General features: G+C 41.2%; 1 protein-coding gene across 1 annotated transcript in view; it reads left to right on the forward strand.

Moving 5' to 3' along the window:
• The window catches only part of mdga2a (MAM domain containing glycosylphosphatidylinositol anchor 2a), a 924938-nt gene that overhangs the window by 779454 nt on the left and 125904 nt on the right, over positions 1-19580 (forward strand). The window contains exons 13-14 of the mRNA XM_060828983.1: positions 7647-7658; positions 9798-9821. Of these exons, the coding sequence (XP_060684966.1) occupies positions 7647-7658; positions 9798-9821 (36 nt within the window). The remainder of the gene's footprint in view (positions 1-7646; positions 7659-9797; positions 9822-19580) is intronic.

The following is a 19580-nucleotide window of genomic DNA, read 5'->3' on the forward strand; positions in this document are numbered from 1 at the left end:
TTCTCCTGCCTTTTCCCCATAACCCAAGATGTTCTTACTAATCGAGAACCTATCTATCTCTGTCATAAATGCACTCAAAGACTTGACCTCCACAGGCTTCTGCTACAGTCAGATCCACAGATTAACCCCCTCTGGCTGAAGAAATTCCACCTTGTCTCAGTTCTAAAGGGCCAATTCCTTCACTCTGAGGCTGTGCCCCGGGTCCCAGTCTCTCCTACTAGTGGAAACATCTTCTCCACTTCCAGTCGATTCAGTCTATCAGTATTCTGGAAGCTTCAATGAAATACCACCTCATCCTTTTAACATCCATCCAACTGTCCTCAACCACTCCACATATGACAAGCTATTCATCCCTGGAGTTATTCTTCAAACTTTCTCTGGACCTCTTCCAAGGCCAACATATCCTTCATCGGAATCAAGAGCTGGAGTAGGCAATTTAGCGCTTCAACCCCACTTGATATTTTCTGAGATACAGGGCCCAAAATGGCTCAGAATATTCCAAAGCCTTCTGCAGCCTCAACACTACCGCTCTGGTCTTGAATTCTTGCCCACTTGAAGCAAATACTAACATTACATTTGCCTTTCTAATGGCCAACTGAACCTGACTGCTAACCTTAAGAGAATCCTGAACTAGTGCTCTTAAGTTCCTTTGTGTTTCAAATTTCTGAAGCCATTTCCTGTTTAGAAAATAGTCTATGCCTCTATTCTTCCCACTAATGTGTGTAACCTCTTACTTTTCAATGCTGCATTCCATCTGCCACTTCTTTGCCCACTCGCCTAGCCTATACAAGTTCTTCTGCAGCCTTCCCATTTTGTCAACAATACCTGTCCTTTTACTTACCTTTGTATCATCAGCAAATGTAGCAACAATGCCCTCAGTTCCTTCATCCAGATAGCTAATGTATAACATTAATAGCTGTGGTCTCAAATCAGAGCCCTGTGGAACTCCACTAGACATTGGCTGCCATCCTGAATTGACCCCATTCTCCTCACTGTCTACCTTCTGCCAAAGTTACAAATCACACAACACCAGGTTATAGTCCAGCAGGTTTATTTGGAAGTACAAGCTTTTGGAGCACTGCTCCTTCATCAGGTAGCTACGGAGCACTCCAAAAGCTTGCACTTCCAAATAATGCTGATGTTGTGTGATTCTTAACTTTGTCTTCCCCTGTCCAACACTGGCACCTCCACATCATGGTTGTCATCTGCCAGTCAGCCAATCCTCTATCCATGCCAGAACCTTACTCCTAACATCGGGAGCTCTTATCTTATTTAGCAGCCTCCTGTGTGGCACCAAAGGCCATCTGGAAATCCAAATATATTGCCAAAGACATAATTCATCTCATCTGAACCTTAAATATGAATGTCAGCAAATTACTCAGCTGAGCACTACGCTGATCTTATCCTCAAGTCTTCATTCACATGAGATTTCTATTCCAGTTCCTGACTATTAATTCTAAGAGAGACCAAAAGTTGATCTTCTGTTTGCTGACATATTTGTTACTTCACTTTGGTTTGTTATGTTTGTTAATTTTAAATTTGGATCGCGAATAATGATGTAAATGTGCAAATTAATTAAAGAAAACCTAATGAAAACCTAAATAATGATGGATGTTCTTTGTCTCAGAAAATACTATATGCACAACTGATTATTCATTTGGCTAACTCGGGACTGGACCTTCTAATTGTTGATAGGTTTCTCCACAGTTGGGACACAAGGATTATGAGAAATAATAAGAACATACCCGTTATGTTTGCATTTCACAAGAACCATGAATCGAACCCGAGGCAGATGGAGTGTAAATTTGAATGGGGAATACTTTATTGTAGGTTTCTCAGCTCCACAGTCAATGTTTAACTACGTTCCCTAGCTCCTGTACCAGGTCACCTGACATGGTCTCTAAAAGGGGCAGCACACATCCAACTGCATACATAATATGCCTCTGCTTTATTTCCATAGCCTTGTAGAATCATAGAATCCCTACAATGTGGAGACAGGCCACTTGGCCCAATAACTCCACACCGACCCTCTGAAGAGTAACCCACCCAGATCCATTTCCCTAACCTATTACTCTACACATACCCTTGACTAATGCACCTAATCTACACATCCCTGAACACAGTGGGCAATTTAGCACAGCCAATTCACCTAACATTCATCATTCAGCTCAACACTGGATCATTCTGGTAACGCTCTGTGTCTAACTCACTCACACTGGCACCTTGTCATCCTGGAAAAGGTACATCATTTTCACGTTCCAGTCAGGAACATTCTTATTTGGTGACAAAGCATTGTGTGTATTGCTGTGTTTCTCTGCCTGTTGGTATCTGATTTCATTAGACTAGGCTGACAGAGCCAATACCCATCTCAGCAGGCCAGGGTATATTACTGGCACTGAACAAGATGATAGCTGAGTAGCAGGGCTGCGTGCTGGTTCTTGACCCCAGGGCTCTTTCACTCCCATCTCCTTGCCTTCTTTTTTGTTCCTTTTCACTTCTGCTCTTTTTCTTTTTTTCTTTTGTTTTTTAATTTTTTTTAAGCCTTTTGTAGGGGATTAATCAGTGGCATCGGCCTGGTAGCGAGAGCGGAATAGTAGCAGCTGCCCAGAAGTTGGAGGAGGTGGAGGTGGTGGATACAGCTCCTTCTGGTGATTGGAGATGGCGGCTGCAACAGACCTTTCAAGATGGTGGGCGCTGGCATGGCAACATCCCAGAGTACCAGCAGAGTGGGACAATTTGCAAGGCAGTGGCCTGATGAAGGGCTTTGGCCCAAAACGTCGAATTTCCTGTTCCTTGGCTGCTGCCTGACCTGCTATGCTTTAACCAGCAACACATTTTCAGCTCTGATCTCCAGCATCTGCAGACCTCACTTTTTACTCAAGGCAGTGGCCTGGCCTGGCAGCAGAGCCAGGGACTTCTAGTTGCAGTAGATCCTGAGGAGGGACTCCAGGCATTGGCGAGGCAGAGGCTGCAGCATTGTATGCCCTGAGCTGGGACTCCTGGTATTATTGATGCTGCAGTGGAAGGTCCTGCTTACAGTCAGGGCAGGTCCAGAGCGGGGAGTTCTGGTTATCTATGAGGCAGTAGTGGCAGCTCCTCTTTGTGGTAGGCCCAGAGCTAGGGAACTCCTTGTTGCAATGTGTGTGGGGATCCAGCACTTGATTCTGTATCAGTAATGGTGTCCGTTAGGTGGGCACAGTGGCAAGGAAATGGCGCCTAAAGAGTGGTGACTCCTATATTGGTGGGTTCAAGACTCATGGCAATGGGATGACGATTGACTTTCTTTCTGTTCTATCTTTTAATTCTTAAATTATTCAAAATGACAGTGGATTGTGGTGACAGTTAAATTTTTTCACTGTATTTTACTGTGTTATTTACTGTAAAATACAAGTGACAATAAATCATTCAATTCAATTCCTTTCTGTGGCCAAAAATGGCCTGTGGTCAGTCAGCAGCACAAAGTGCCTGCTGTCAAGGAACTGGGTGAACTTCTCAACACTGAATCCAATGTTCAATTGTTCCTTTTCCACTTGAGCATACTTCTCCTCCATCTTTATTAGTGACCTCAATGTGAACACAGTGGGCCTTTCCTCTCCATTCAGCAGGATGTGTGACAGTGCAGCCCCAACCGCATAAGACGAGGCCTCACACCCCCAAGTGCAAATGAGTCAACCTTTCAATCGTTTTAGGGCTTGCTTCACCTGGTGAGCTTCCTCACATTCTTAGGTCCATTTTCACAGCTGCCCTTTGCCCAGCCACCAATGCAGAGGTTTCAGTACAGTTTCCAGATCAGATATGAACTTATAGTCATAGAATCATAGAAATGTACAGCAGAACAGTCTCAGTTGAGGCACATTCTCTAATCTAGGGATCTTCATGATAGCCTCCATCTCCTTGGGTGCCTTGTGTAATCCCTTGCCATTGATCACATGACCCAACTACTCTATGAATTCTTTACAAAAACTCACATTTCTCTCTTTTTACTCGCAGGCTGTGTTCCTGCAATCTTCTTAGGATTTTTTTTCTAGGCTTTTCAAATGCTCCTTTTCGGAGGATCCAGTAATAAAAACATCATCCAGATAACACTGGACCCCTGGCAATCCATTCACAAATTGGATGATGACCCTTTGGAATTGTGCCAGCACTGACATGATGCCAAAGGGAAGTCGCTTCATGCAGGACAGTCCCCTGTGGCTACTATTGTCAGCAGCAATTGACACTCCTCCATGGCCCCAGATGTAAGCAGGCCTGCGGCAGATTCATTTTGAGAATTTCTTTCTCTCGGCCAGTCCCTTTATCAGAAATTAGATACACTGCTGCAGCCATATGCACTTCAATCTTTACTGTCTTCTGCTCTGGAAGGACCCAGGAACAATCAGCTTCACCCCATACCAACAGGATGTTCAACTGAAACTCTGCTGACTCTGGGCCTTCTTCTCCCGCAGACCCAGCTGACTTTCAGTCTACTTACTGGCTGACAGAATGGACCTGATGGCATACTCTCTGAATGATGTCCTTCTTTTGTACCCAATGATTTCAGTCAATATGACCCACTCGGTTACACCTACAGCATTAGCTTCTCGAGTTCAATACATTGACTCCTTGCAGCCACTCTTGCCACATCGGCAGCATTCTATGATTGATATTACACTCAGCTATGACTCTGTGCACCTAGGCGTCATCAGTCACCTGTGTTGGCAGCCAACTTCGTTGAGGTAATGATTTGGAAAGGTGTCTTGAAATCCAGATCTCCCCTTGTTCGTAACTTCTGTTGGATGGCTTTGTGTTGGAAGCCACAAATCATATGATCCCACAAGACATCTTGGTGGAACCCTTCGAATTGGCAATGTTCTGCTAATCTCTTTAAGGCAGCCAAAAATTGGGTGATGGACTTTCCTTCACGTTATACATGTTTATAAAAACTTAAATCAGTAGCTTTAGTGCAAGATAACTCCCCAACATATTACTTAGATCATGATATGTCTGGGTTTCTCTGATGGTACCAGATACATTAGAATCACAAAGATCTTCCTCTCAATGGCGCTGAAGAAAACCTGTACCATAATGTCTTCAGCCACCTTATTCACCTTTAAGTACACATTAAAACGTTCGGTATAGAATCCAACTTTCTGTCTCTTCGGTAAACAGTACCATCATTCCAAATTGACCCACCATTTTGTTTTCCCGCTGGCAGGATTTTTTCTCCCATTCAAGTCTAGTCACCATTGCAGCCTGAATCCCCTCAGTGAATGCTGTCTGTGCCAACCTCTCCCTTACCAGCTAGGCTAGTGTGCCACTCTTCCTTGACATCACCCATGACTCGAGTCCTCTCATGACCACTTCCCTCAATGTTATCTCCACAATCCCACATCTTTTTCAAAGTCTGGGCTACATCCTTCCACCCAACAAAAAAATGGAATTTGCACAGTTTGTGGGCTGGATCTCACTCTTGTCACCAGTTATTATATTCGTGGCTCACTAGAACTATAAATAGAACACAAAGCAGAAGGAGAGTAAACTTGAACAAGGAATATTTTATTGTAGGTTTCTCAGTTCCATCCTTGGATTTTAGGCTGCTCCTCTAACTCCCACCTCCTGTTCATGTGTCCCACTCTCTTAAAGGGGCAGTGCATACCCAACTACAATATGCACATACTAACATTAAATATTAAGCTTTATGCGAATGCACACAGAATAAAGGCTCAAAACAGAATATGAAGAAAAACAAACCACAGAGCTCATACAAAGCAAATGCACACAAAATTATATCTTTCAACCAGAAATTAGCTCTCCTTAGCCTATGAATAAAGATGATTTAACAATGCAGTACTCAGCTTATTAAATTGTTATATTGTTGCATGAGTCATAAACTCCTTTTTATTGCAGACTTTTTTTTTGATGATGGGTCAGGCTCCCACAATTTTTCTGATGATGCGCCAGACTCCGTAGATATTTTTGCAACAATGAGTTGGACTCCCTTAAACATCCAGGAGAAAGTGAGGACTGCAGATGCAGGAGATCAGAGCTGAAAGATGTGTTGCTGGAAACGCGCAGCAGGTCAGGCAGCATCCATGGAGCAGGAGAATCGATATTTCGGGCATAAGCCCTTCTTCAGGAATGAGGGGGGTGTGCCAAGCAGGCTAAGATAAAAGGTAGGGAGGAGGGATTTGGGGGAGGGGCGTTGGGAATACAATAGATATCCAACGCCTCTCCCCCAAGTCCCTCCTCCCTACCTTTTATCTTAGCCTGCTTAGCACACCGTCCTCATTCCTGAAGAAAAGCTTATGCCCGAAATGTTGATTCTCCTGCTCCTTTGATGCTGCCTGACCTGCTGCACTTTTCCAGCAACACATTTTTCATCCCTTAAACATCCACCCAACAAGGGTTTTAGGCTTTCTTAAATATTCCACTGAAGATGAGGTTCTGTTGCCCTTAAATAACCAGTCCTGAGCTGAAAACAGATGATTTGTTCTGCAAATGAGTCACGCTCCTCTTTTGGCTGCTATTCTTCTCTTGGCTGTAGCTCTCCTTCTGTGATTGATCAGTGTGCCTGCAGCCACAAGGTTACCAGCTTCTTTTACATCTAGTTCCTTTCAATGCTGAACATGATGTTACATCGCCAAGGCCTCACTGGCCTATCAATGACAGCCTTGGATCAAGATAACCAGTGATAGATCACATTTTGTTTCAGTCTTAAAGTTAAAACCGCATGACATTGCACATCAGCAGACTTCCTTTTTATAAATTCCGGTCTCAAAAACTACATTAACAGTTGAATGGCTGATTAAATGAAATCACACATGCCTAGCTGAGATACCTCCTGATGAGGCTTTATAGCAAAGTGTGAAATCTATGTGGAACATCATTTTGCATAGACCTTTTATTTTGACTATACCATGTCTGTTTGATTAATAGCACTGTTTGGTTTTGGTTTTGATACTTTGCAGAATCCTAGCGAGCTTTGATTTGTTTTTTTTTGAAAAAAAAGTTCATTCCATTACATATTCAGTTGAAAGTCTTTCTTTAGAATTGTATCAAAAACGTTTTTGTTTCCTGTTACTCATTTCACTGACTTGTTGTGCAAAGTCATGCAAGAAGGATTACACTTTGATATCAGCCAGTAAACTCTTGCATATCCTTTTCCATATAGAAATATGAATTGTGCTGCATGATTTGTCCATTAATTGAGCGGTTGATTGTTATTGGCTGTTGAATTGCCAGTAACACATTCCCTATACTTCAAGCAAGTGCAGCAAAATGTTTTTGAGACATTGTGAAACATACTACAGCAATTGATAACATAGAGGCCTGTCAATTCATCTTGTGTCACAATTCCTTATGAGAGCAATTAAAACAGAACCCATTTGCTTTATTCCTTATGGCCGTGTTCTCTTCCTGTAGCCCTGTATCTTCCTTTGTTTCAAATACTTATTGATTTCTTTCTGGAAAGATTCAATCATTTTTGCCTCAAACACTTTCTTTCAATAAAGTCATATATTTATATAGCACTTTTAACATGAGAAAATGTTCCCAGGCTTTTGCAGAAGCATTACATAGCAAGTTAGGCACTAAGCCACATAGATGATAATGAGAATAAACAGCCAAAAGCTTTATCAAAGCAGTAGGTTTTAATGGAAATATTTGAGGAAGAAAGAGAGGTAAAGAGTCAGACACATGTGAAGAAGGAATTCCAGATCTTAGGACCAGGTGTGGCCTCTAATGATGGATCAAAATTCAAGTATATTAGAGAGGCTAAATTTAGATAAACAAAGATATGTCAGAGGGATGTAGAGCTGGAGGAGATTACAGTGATAATGAAGCTTGAGTCTCGGAAGAATGTGAAAAAAAGGATAGAATTTTAAACCAAGATGATGTTTACCCAGTAACTATTATAGGTTAGCAAGCGCAGGGGTTACATATGATTTGATGCATTTCAGGACCGGGAAGGCAGAATGTTTGGTGAGTTCAAGCTTACAAAGGATATGATGTGGAAACCAGCCAGTGGTACACTGGCATAAATGAGTCCAGAGATAAGAAAAGTATGGGTGATTATTTCAGTAATAGAATAGCTGAGAACAGGATACGGTCGAGAAATGATAGCTTAGTAGAAAGGCGATCTTCCTGAATTTATTGCTATGTAGCCAGAAGCTCATCTTGGAAATGTGAAATCCTTTAAGAAGGCAAACTTCCACAATCTCTCATTCAAAAAACGACTGAGGGTCACTTGCTGCTTCCTCCAGATGCCAGTTAAATAATTCTTCACAAAGTTCGTTGTAATTTAATAGATGTATTCAATTCAACCTCCATTAGTCTCATCTGTTCCAATAGAAATATTGCCAGTACCTCGTAGTTCTTCTCCTAATTACTGTTCCTATCTCTGGCAACGTCTGGGTCAATCTGTTGAGCACAGTATTTGGCTGAAGTGGCTTTTCTTTCATTGGGTATGCTAAACATGGTTTTTCAACAGTCACTTGTTTTTTTTACTAGAGTGTGGTGCTGGAAAAGCACAGCAGGTCAGGCAGCATCCGACGAGCAGGAAATCGACATTTCAGCATACCATATGCTTGCTTTTTCACACTTGTTTCACAATATTCCTCTGTGTAAAATTCAACATGCTATTGGTCTTCTGGATTTCTCGACCTGAATCCATACTTTCAGAGGTTTCCATCTTTGTACTTCTATATTCCTCTGTTCAGACAAACTTTTCATATTTTCCACATCAAAGCACAATCATATTCTTTTCTTTACCAAACATATTGTGTTGTTAATCCCAATCTCTAAAAACAACAAGAACCAAAGTTAGAAATTTGTACTTTCTGTCACATCACTTCCAACCTTCCTCCAGTCTGAGCAATGCCTGTTTCCTTAAACCTTGACTCCTATTATCAACTAATTTTCTCAATAAATACCCAAATTAAATCAATTCTTTCCCCTTTTTTCCCACTCACTTCTCGTATAGTTGCTTTCCAGTTCACAAGGAAGTTTGTTAAGTTTAAAACTTTTGTAATATGCATAAACATGATCATCTATCTGTTCATTAGTGTTTAATAGCTTCATCTGATTGCTAAATATATGGGGGGAGAAATTGTTTTGTGTAGCATCTCATTTCTACTGGTGCTGTGCAGAATTACAGTAATTTCCCTAGGGCAGATAGTGATGCCACTTGTACACACATGGCCCACACAATGTTCTTCATTGATAGGAGCGACAGTACAAAAAGAATTATCAGTCTTGTAACCCAGTGCATCATTATTCTGCTGCCGTCCAGAAACAATGATTATGTGAAAACATGAGACAGAATTAAAAAGTATATAATAACAAAGTGAACGGTTTTCTCTGCATTCCCAGGACGCATTGGAAGAATATCTGAGCAGATGAAGAACAAGCTTAAATTCACAGAGAGCTGTCACTTGTGATAGTATATGAACAGGTTGAAGCAAAAAGTATTGTAATGTTAAAGAAAAGGAACTGAAAAAGTGTTTCAAGAATTAACACTGCTTTTATGTTATGCAATTAATGATGTGCTGTAGCTAACTGTCATCACTTAAACTAATCTCTAACCTTTGGTTCTCCGTTTCAAAAGAAATGTTTGAATTAAAATATTGGCTGAATGGGACTATGGTAGCACTGATCTCAAGGCCAGATAAGTGTGAATGAATTAATATGATAAAATATATTTGGCTTGTTTTGGTTTTAAGTGACACATGACAAACTGGAATGAACAGAAATATGTAGAGATGTGGAAATAGTGTAATTATGTGCAAAGGGCTCAAAATTCCTTTTTGTTTTATTTATAGCTCCCATGACGAATCCACATTTAGGTAAGTGCATTTTCTTTCCTTCTATGGAGTCACCAATCTATTTGTACTATTTAGTTCTTTTTCTGGCTGGAGGATTGTGACCATAATTACATGATTTGTCAAATTTTGAATTGGGGTCTGCCACCATGTATTTACAAAGCACAATTTTTCAAACAAAGATGTCTTCACTTTCATGTGTGCCAACTCCAGCATCCTGTGGAAATTTTCATATTAGGTAGCATTAAAAAAGACCTTTTTTTTAATCTTTTGAAGAAATACCTTGAAAATGTGTACTTCCCAAATGATGTCTGATTTCTTCATTTGACTTTCATTTCAAACTTTTTAAGCTCTCTCAATTAACTATTCTGAAGCAGTTGATTTGTTTGTCACTTGAAAATGATCGTTACCTAGACGGAATGCCATTAACATCATATTGATAATTTAGGACTACAAGATAAATAAAAAAATTGGTTGCATGTTAGCAATCGGAAGATTGTTATTAATAGTCGTCCTCTTGCATGGAACTTGATAAAGCTGAGTCCTGCAGGAATTTCTATGAGGATTATTAGTCAATAATATCTGTGTTAGTGATCTGGGTGAACTAACTGAGGGGACAGTCCACATGTTATGGATTATTTAAAGATTTGTACTAATGTGTAGGGAAAACAAAAACTGAAATCGCTGGAGAAATTCAGCAAGTCTGGCAACCGTGGAGAAGAAGCAGACCTAGTGTTTCAGGTTCAGTGACCTTTCTTCAGAAGTAGGAGAAAATGAGGACTGCAGATGCTGGAGATCAGAGCTGAAAATGTGTTGCTGGGAAAGCGCTGCAGGTCAGACAGCATCCTGACCTGCTGTGCTTTTCCAGCAACACAATTTCAGCTTTCTTCAGAAGTAGCCAAGAAAACATGGGAGTCTGTTTTCCAGTGCTCCTAAAACATAGGAGCACTGGGAGTCACAACAATTAATTTTACGAATGTCAACAGAATACACTGGGTGTATAGTGAGTCTGCAGTTATGTCTTCACTCTCTAAGCAACAGAGATTTTTAAAACTATAATCTTGTTTAAAAAATAATATTTATCAAACCCAACCACGAGCTTCCAAAGACTAAGTTCTACTGACATCCTGTAGACTGTGATGATATATTGTGAATAAGACCAACACAAAATAGGGCACCTAAAACATAAGGCTGTATCTTATGTTTGTTTAGCTAAGTCTGAGCCGGGTCAAAGTTCTGCAGCAGTTTCTGTTGTGGAGCACAGCAAGTTTTCTCACTGTATCTTAACACACTCACTTCCTTAACTACTTACTCGACATCCATTACATCCAGTTGCAACCCGAGTTTACAATGTCATACCCAGGCCATTTATTATTCCGCAGTTATCCTGGTTTTCACTGGCATCCTTTGCCTGTACCATGCTTAAAAGTGTATCATGCACCTGGGTAAGCACCGTTAGTCCAGAGCTGCTCTGCACAGTTCCTGACAATTGCCTCGCACATGGCAGCCAATGGGAAATCAGTAACCTACTGTGCAGGAAGGAGCCTGGAGCTCCTGCTGGGATGGGTGATGCAGAGGCAGGATCTCCTCTTCGCTAAGGCCCACCAATGGAGGTCCAAGGTTGCCATCTGCGTTAAACCATTCACATCCATTTGCAGAAATGTACAGGATGAAGGATGGTCAATGACCTTCATCTTTCCACCATTGTAATTGCCACCATCCGATACCTCCCACCTATTCCACCTCTGCTCCTGTACCACTGTACCACTTCCACTATTGGCTGTAACATCTTCCCTCACTCACTGTCACACAGCCCAATCCCCAAAATCACTAACCCTGTGCTGCCTACTTACTCACTTGGGACACCTCTCGACCTGCACAAATAATAACCACTGTGCCACGCACTTTCATCGCCCTTAATATGCATCTCTTTCTCATTCCAGGAGTAAAGTAGCTCCCCCCAGCAGTACAGTAAACCTCAAGTTGGGTGCTGGACTGTCTGATGTTTAGCTCCTCATTCATCATGTGGAGACCATCCTGACTCTCATCACCCCAAGTGACTGACTGACTGTTGTCAAGCTCCAGGACTGGCATCAGAGGCTGATCTTGACTTATTGTGCTGGGGTCCCTGAGCAAAGATTATCTCCCTTGGCTTTACTGAAGCTAGCTCACAACCATGAAAAACTTCTTGGCTTTGTGACAGTGTAATATCACGATGTGGAGGTGTCAGTGTTGGACTGGGGTGGACAAAGTTAAAAATCATAAATAGTTACCTAATGAAGGAGCAATGCTCTGAAAGCTTGTACTTCCAAGTGTACCTGTTGAGCCATAACCTGGTGTTATGAGATTTTAACTGCGTAAAACCAGGCAAGGCAACACAGCAGTAATATGAGCCTGATATCTCTGGCTGAGAGAGCAAAGTACACAAAGGTTAGACAAGGCGAGACATTCAGGTAAGCTGAAAGTGAGTGAGAACTATGACAGTAAGTCAAGATCCCAGAGATACACCATAGTTGAGTCCATGGAAATGAATGTAAGTCCTTGACACACACTATCCTTGTTACAGCTTTACAATGATAGTTACCCATGCAGCATTGAAGTAAAGGAGTACTAGTAAATGCATTGGAAATCTGCCATCAGCATTCTTACAGACCGGCACATTTCAGATACCAATGTTCATGGACGTGCAGTGCATGTGGTCCATATCCCTGCATGTGACCTAAAATATTGCTGCTTGATGTCCAACATGGAGGTCCTTTGGTGACAAGTGGGGAGCTGAATCCACCAGGTTCTGATTTCCATGTCATGTTTTCTCAGTATCTAGCTTGTTTGGCAAATTTGGCACAACATCTGAATATTAATGAAGGGTGTTGGATCATCAACACTGCATTTAACAAGCAGCAATCCCTCTTAATTGGCAATCCACCCCAAAAGATGCAGCGAGATACTCCTGATGTCAAGATTGCCCTCTATGGAATTCTAGTCTAATTCTGCCACAAATTTCTCCACAGCCCACATTGTTCAGATCCCAATAAGATTCCTGTCATTGTTCTATGCTGCTGATAGTGGACATGGTGCACCTCTGTGTGTAGAACCATGAGGTTATTTCAACGTTCTTTCATTCCAGCAAATGACTTTTCATCAAAATTTGGAAATGATCAAACAAGAAAGTTCAATGCAATATTCATTTGACATCAAAATCCCCATTTCAATGAGGTGGCTGCTTCGGCATGACCAGATATTTAGACAGTTGGCTGAGTGGAGAAGATATGAAATTAAGGAAAATGTTGCAACATTTCTCGTTGATCACTAAGTCTGTCCAAACCTTCCCTTTGCACAGTGTGTACTTCTTACCGTCTATTGACATAAAATTTAAGTGCGATAAAAGATGTTTTATAACAACCTTCACCAGGCAACAGGGAAGGACAGGATGACACAGTATCTCAGTATATTCTGCTTTTGCCTCAAGGTCCTGACATCAAAACTCGTCTGATCTAATTTGATGAAAGTTTGTTTGTTTGTTCTGTCTCCTGGCTGGAAGGTGTCTCAGTGAATTGAGTTCAAAAAATCTCCAGCCAGTTTCATGTGCATTTGGGCCCGCAGCACACAACAGACTATAAGGAACACTGAACAGATTGGATGAAATAAAACTGCTGGTGTTCACTTTCCCCATTCAAAGCCCAAGCATTAATTTTATAGCTGTGCACATCATGATATGCATCTGAGACAGTATCGTTCCAATGTAAAAGTTTCATGCAACTGTCTCCCTGATTTATACTGTAATCTGCTACCAAACTTCGATGTGAAATCTAGATCCATATTGACTGAGGGTGAGTGAGTGTACTGGTGTACACTTTTAGAAAGGAATGCAATGACCTCCATGTAAATTTGGGTAAGTCACAGTTGTAGCAGGACTGGGGCACTGACGTAAAGCTGCTTCTGTGTATCTGTTTAGTTGTGAAACATGGGGTGAAATAAGCAGATCTGAGGAACTAGCTCTAAACACTCAATGAACAATCATGTGAAGTGCCTAACTCTATAAGTACAAATATCTGGGGCCTGCAGATATTGCCATCTGACATTGCCATCGCAATATTTGGGAGTTCTGGCCAGAGAGACCCTATTCTGGCTTTGAAAGATAATGGATTCTTCTGTATAAATTGACAAAGTCAAAAGAAATCGCCTTTCTCTGACATCACCTCCTGCATTTGTCGCTAATTCAAACATATTTTTATCATTACTAACTGTCCGTGTTTTTGAGGAAGTGGATTTAATGGTGGATGAAGCTCTTTAATTGAGAAAAACTTGAAGTGGGAATTGTGAAATTAAGAACAGTGGCAAATGTTGAAAGTTAGCAAATATAATTCATGCAGGTATAATTAACAGGTGTAGAGAAAGCTGCAGGTTTTATACTGGCAGTATGTATTCAACAGCATGATCGACTGTTATTTTTAATATTCCAAATTTGTGGTAGTCTGAAAAATTCGGTTATTTATCACTAATTGTCAAAAATGGAATAGTTCACAGAAAGCAGAGGCACAATAAATTTATTCAGAAAGTAAAATATTTTTAATGTCCTGCGTACTCTGCAAATTCTTGTATTGTTCAACATATTGATGAGTTTAACAATTGCTATGGACATTAACCCCTGTAATAAATGAGCACTGGAAATTCCAAATGTTAGTTTTCCTCCCAATGATAATTCATTATTAATAACAGAGAAGGGCCAAATTTGGTCTGATATTAAACAGATTTATTACAGAAATTAAGCTTTATTCCAACTAAGGGTTTTTGTACAGCATCTTGCAATGAAATGTGGGTTTGATCTAGGACTCGGCATCCTTAGCATTCTATCAGGGAAGTCATTTTTAAGGGATGTTTGAACACTACTTGGATACAATAAAGAAAATCAAACAGAATTTAAGTGAACTGGAATTTAAGATAGTGCAAATTTAACAGCAAAGCATTTATTTTAACTTGAGTGGCCCATTTGCTATTTGTGCAGAAATAAAATGTTGGAATTCAAAAATTTCAAGATGATGAAGAGAGAAAGAATGACATATCCTTGAATTTGTCAGGTGAAGTGCATTTTGAGGAAAGTAGCAGATGGAATATAATGTGGAGATGTGTGCATTTTCATAGGAAACACCAAGAAACAGATTATTTTTTAATTGATGATAAACTGGAGAAATTGTGTGCCCTTGTGCATAAATCACAGAAAGTTAACATGCAGATGTAACAAACATTTAAAAACAAATGATTTATTGTATTTTATGCAAAGGAATGAGAGAATAATCGAATGAATAAGTCTTAATGAAATCATTATGTGCCATGATGAGATCACATCTTCAGTATTATGTGCACATCTTATGTCCTAAGCAAAGGAGGGATTTCTTGCCTTAAGACGAGTACGATGAAGGTTCAACAGGCTGATTCCTGGGGAAAAGTAATTGTCTTATCATAAGAAATTGAGCAGGATAGATTTGTGTTCCACACAGCTTGGAAGAATGAAAGATAATTTAATCTTTAGATAGCTTGGTAGCATAAAAGCTGAGAGGAAGATTGATCTGGTGGAGAATCTAGAAATTTGAAGCTGGTCATTTAACACTGAATTGAGGAGGAATCTCTTCACTCAAAGCATTGTCCATCTACCGAATTGTCTATCTCCTGAGAGCTCCAGAGTGTCTGAGGAATTGAGTAATTTCAAGTCAAGAGATTAATAAATTATTTGGATACGAGAGGAATCTAAAGCTATATGGATAATGTAAGAAGGTGTAGCTAAGAGAGAAGTTCAGTCATGATTCTTTTGATTGGCAGAGCAAAAGGCCTGAGGGCTTATGCTTCCTATTTCTCTGACACTGTTATTAGTAATTAGTTAAAAATCACACAACACCAGGTTATGGTCCAACAGGTTTAATTGGAAGCACACTAGCTTTTGGAGCATCGCTCCTTCATCTACCACCTGATGAAGGAGCGGTGCTCTAAAAGCTAGTATGCTTCCAATTAATCCTGTTGGACTCTAACCTGGTTTGTGTGATATCTAACTTTGTACACCGTGCTTAGGGCAGCACGGTGGCACAGTGGTTAGCACTGCTGCCTCACAGCGCCAGGGACCTGGGTTCAATTCCCGCCTCAGGCGACTGACTGTGTGGAGTTTGCACATTCTCTCCGTGTCTGCGTGGGTTTCCTCCGGGTGCTCTGGTTTCCTCCCACAGTCCAAAGATGTGCGGGTCAGGTGAATTGGCCATGCTAAATTGCCCATAGTGTTAGGTAAGGGGTATATGTAGGGGTATGGGTGGGTTGCGCTTCGGCGGGTCGGTGTGGACTTGTTGGGCCGAAGGGCCTGTTTCCACACTGTAAGTAATCTAATCTAATCTAAAACCCCAGTCCAACACTGGCATCTCCAAATCATTAGTAATTAGAAACACGAGACATTCAATAGCTGATCTATCAGTATGTTAAGATATTGTTGTAATTGAATATATCTCTGTTAAACATGGGAGCAGTTCAATTCTATGCTTCCAAAGCATTGAAAATGCACAAATAAAAATAGTAAGTGCTAGAGAAACTCAGTAGGTCTGACAGCATCTGTGGAAAGAGAAACAGAATTAATATTTTGAGCCTGTATAAATCTTCTTCCAAAGAAAGGTCACATGAAGCTTGAGACATTAACTCTGCTTCCTTCTCCACAGATGCTGCTGGAACTATAGTATTTGTCCAGTACTTTCTTTTTATTACATATTTCCGGTGTCTGCAGTATTTTGTTTTTGTTTTAAAATATCCACTTAATTTCTTTGTGTATTGATGCATTAAAAACATGGTGTGAGAACAAAGCATATTATAAATCAACAATTTAATGCGGACAAAGTCTAATATTCACAGTGAACAAATAAATGCAGTAATAATCTGTTCAATCATCTTAAATTAAAATGTAATTAAACAGATATTGGCAGAGTTCTACAGTTATCAGTGTGACTGCAAAGTTATTTCGGCACAATGATAGCATTATTAATGCAACTTAAGATAATGTGTTGTAGTATTCTAATGAGAAAAATGGCTTTGAAATATTAAGACTAGCCAGGCCAATATTATTTGTGAATACTGGATCTGTAAAGAGCTTCATAAATGATGTCTTACATCATAACAATGAACTTTTCAGTCCTTGTATGATTTTTCTAATTCATTCATGGGATGTGGTTTTACCAGCATTTATTGTCCATCCTTAATTGCCCTGGACCACTTTCTTGAACTGGTGCAGCCCACATGGTGGAGGTACAAACACAATGTTGTGAGAAGGGGAGTTCTATGATTTTGTCCTAGCAATAGTAAAAGCGCAACACCATGACACCATCCAAAACCTCAACCTTGGTTACAAATCTTCTCAAAATAAGCTAAGACCATAATTCAGCATTAGGATTGGATGTGGTTTTGAGGGGAACTTGCAGGTTTGTCACTCCAGTATACCTGCAGCCCTTGTACTTCTAGGTGGTAGAGGTCTCAGGTTTAGAAGGTTCAGCAAAGAGCCTTGATGAGTAGCTGCTGTGTATTTTTTAGATGATATGTACTACTGCCAGTGTACTTCTGTGGTGAAGGACCATGAGTGTTTATTATGTCAGATTGGGTGCCAATGAAGTGGGCTGCTTTATCCCAGATGGTGTCAAGTTTCTTATGCTATTGGAGCTGCAGTCATCCAGGCAAATGGGGATATTCCATCACCCTCTACTTTGTTCAGCAGAACTGGTTGAAAGGAGACAGGAGGTGAGTTACTCATCATGGGCTTTCTAACCTTGGACCTGCATAAGTTTTCTTTAGCAGTGGATGGACTGTTCTGGGGCTGCCCACAAGATATGTTAAGGAAATTAATGAACATCCTCTTTGCAAGAAAATGAAGAACATGGGTTCATGGATCAAAGGAAATAACAGAAAACTTATGGAGATTCTGTTAGGATCTAAATACAGTTACATAGAGTCATAGAGATGTATAGCACGGTAACAGACCCTTCGGTCCAACTCATCCATGCCCACCAGATATCCCAACTTAATAGTCCCACCTTCCAGTATGCAGCCCATATCCATCCAAACTCTTCCTATTCATATACCTATCCAGATGCCTTTTCAATGTTGTAATTGTACCAGCCTCCACCACATCCTCTGGCAGCTCATTCCATTAAGGTACCACCCTCTGTGTGAAAAGGTTGCACCTTAGAACTCCTTTATATCTTTCCCCTCTCACCCTAAACCTATGCTTTCTAGTTCTAGACTCGCTGACCCCAGGGAAAAGATTTTGTCTATTTTTCATTTCCATGCCCCTCATAATTTTATAAACCTCTATAAGATCACACCTCAACCTCCAAAGCTTCACGGAAAACAGCCCGAACCTATTCAGCCTCTCCCTATAGCTCAAATCCTCCAACCCTGGCAATATTGTTGTAAATCTTTTCTGAACCCTTTCAAGTTTCACAACATCCTTTCAATAGGGCCATTGGTCAAGATCCTGTTGTAATCTGCAGTAACCTTCTTCACTGTACACTACACCTCCAATTTTGGTGTCATCTGCAAGCTCACTAACTATACCTCTTATGCTCGCATATGCTTACACCAGGTGTTGAAATACAGGAAACTGGAACCCCTAAGCCTGCATGTCAGTGAAGTAATTCAACTGCATGTAGGTGATGGATGGATGAGAGGTAGAGTTGGATGTCACCAGTATACCTTTGGAAACTGAATGTACGGGTTGAATTTATTTGGCCCTGATAGAGCCAACGCAGAAGTCGGTAGATGCAGAGTATCTTACTGCAAGCTGACCTGTCAGTTTCCTCTATCAACCTTAATGCCCACCAGTCCAAACCATTGTCCTGGAGGTAGGATTGTGTGGGAGGAGTCAGTAGAGTCACGCACCTGTAAGTTGCCATGAGTCGAGATTTTCTTACTGGAAAAGCACAGCAGGTCAGGCAGCATCCGAGGAGCAGGAGAATCAGTGTTTCGAGCCAAAGTGCTCTGGCCTGAAACGCCGATTTTCCTGCTCCTCGGATGCTGCCTGACCTGCTGTGCTTTTCAAGGAACACATTCTCGACTCTGATCTCCAGCATCTGCACACCTCAGTTTCTCCTGTAAGTGACCATAAGCCAATTCTCCTCAATGATGGTATAATGAGGTCTATTGTTGAAAGCCAACTCGAATTGTCCAGTCAGTCTCCAAGTCCTTGGAGGCATTGGGCACCATTGCCTGAAGTTATAGAGTCATAGAGATGTACAACTTGGAAACAGACGCTTTAGTCCAACCCGTCCGTACCGACCAGATATCCCAACCCAATCTCGTCCCACCTGTCAGCACCTGGCCCATATCCCTACAAGCCCTTCCTATTCACATACCCATCCAAATGCCTCTTAAATATTACAATTGTACCAGCCTCCACCACTTCCTCTGGCAGCTCATTCCATACACGTACCACACTCTGTGTGAAAAAGTTGCCTGTTAGGTCTCTTTTATATCTTTCCCTTCTCACCCTAAACCTATGCCCTCTAGTCCCGTAGGGCGGCACGGTGGCACAGTGGTTAGCACTGCTGCCTCACAGCGCCAGGGACCTGGGTTCAATTCCCGCCTCAGGCGACTGACTGTGTGGAGTTTGCACGTTCTCCCCGTGTCTGCGTGGGTTTCCTCCGGGTGCTCCGGTTTCCTCCCACAGTCCAAAGATGTGCGGGTCAGGTGAATTGGCCATGCTAAATTGCCCGTAGTGTTAGGTAAGGGGTAAATGTAGGGGTATGGGTGGGTTGCGCTTCAGCG

Source organism: Hemiscyllium ocellatum, chromosome 8 (assembly GCF_020745735.1).
Source record: "Hemiscyllium ocellatum isolate sHemOce1 chromosome 8, sHemOce1.pat.X.cur, whole genome shotgun sequence".
NCBI classification, from domain to species: domain Eukaryota; kingdom Metazoa; phylum Chordata; class Chondrichthyes; order Orectolobiformes; family Hemiscylliidae; genus Hemiscyllium; species Hemiscyllium ocellatum.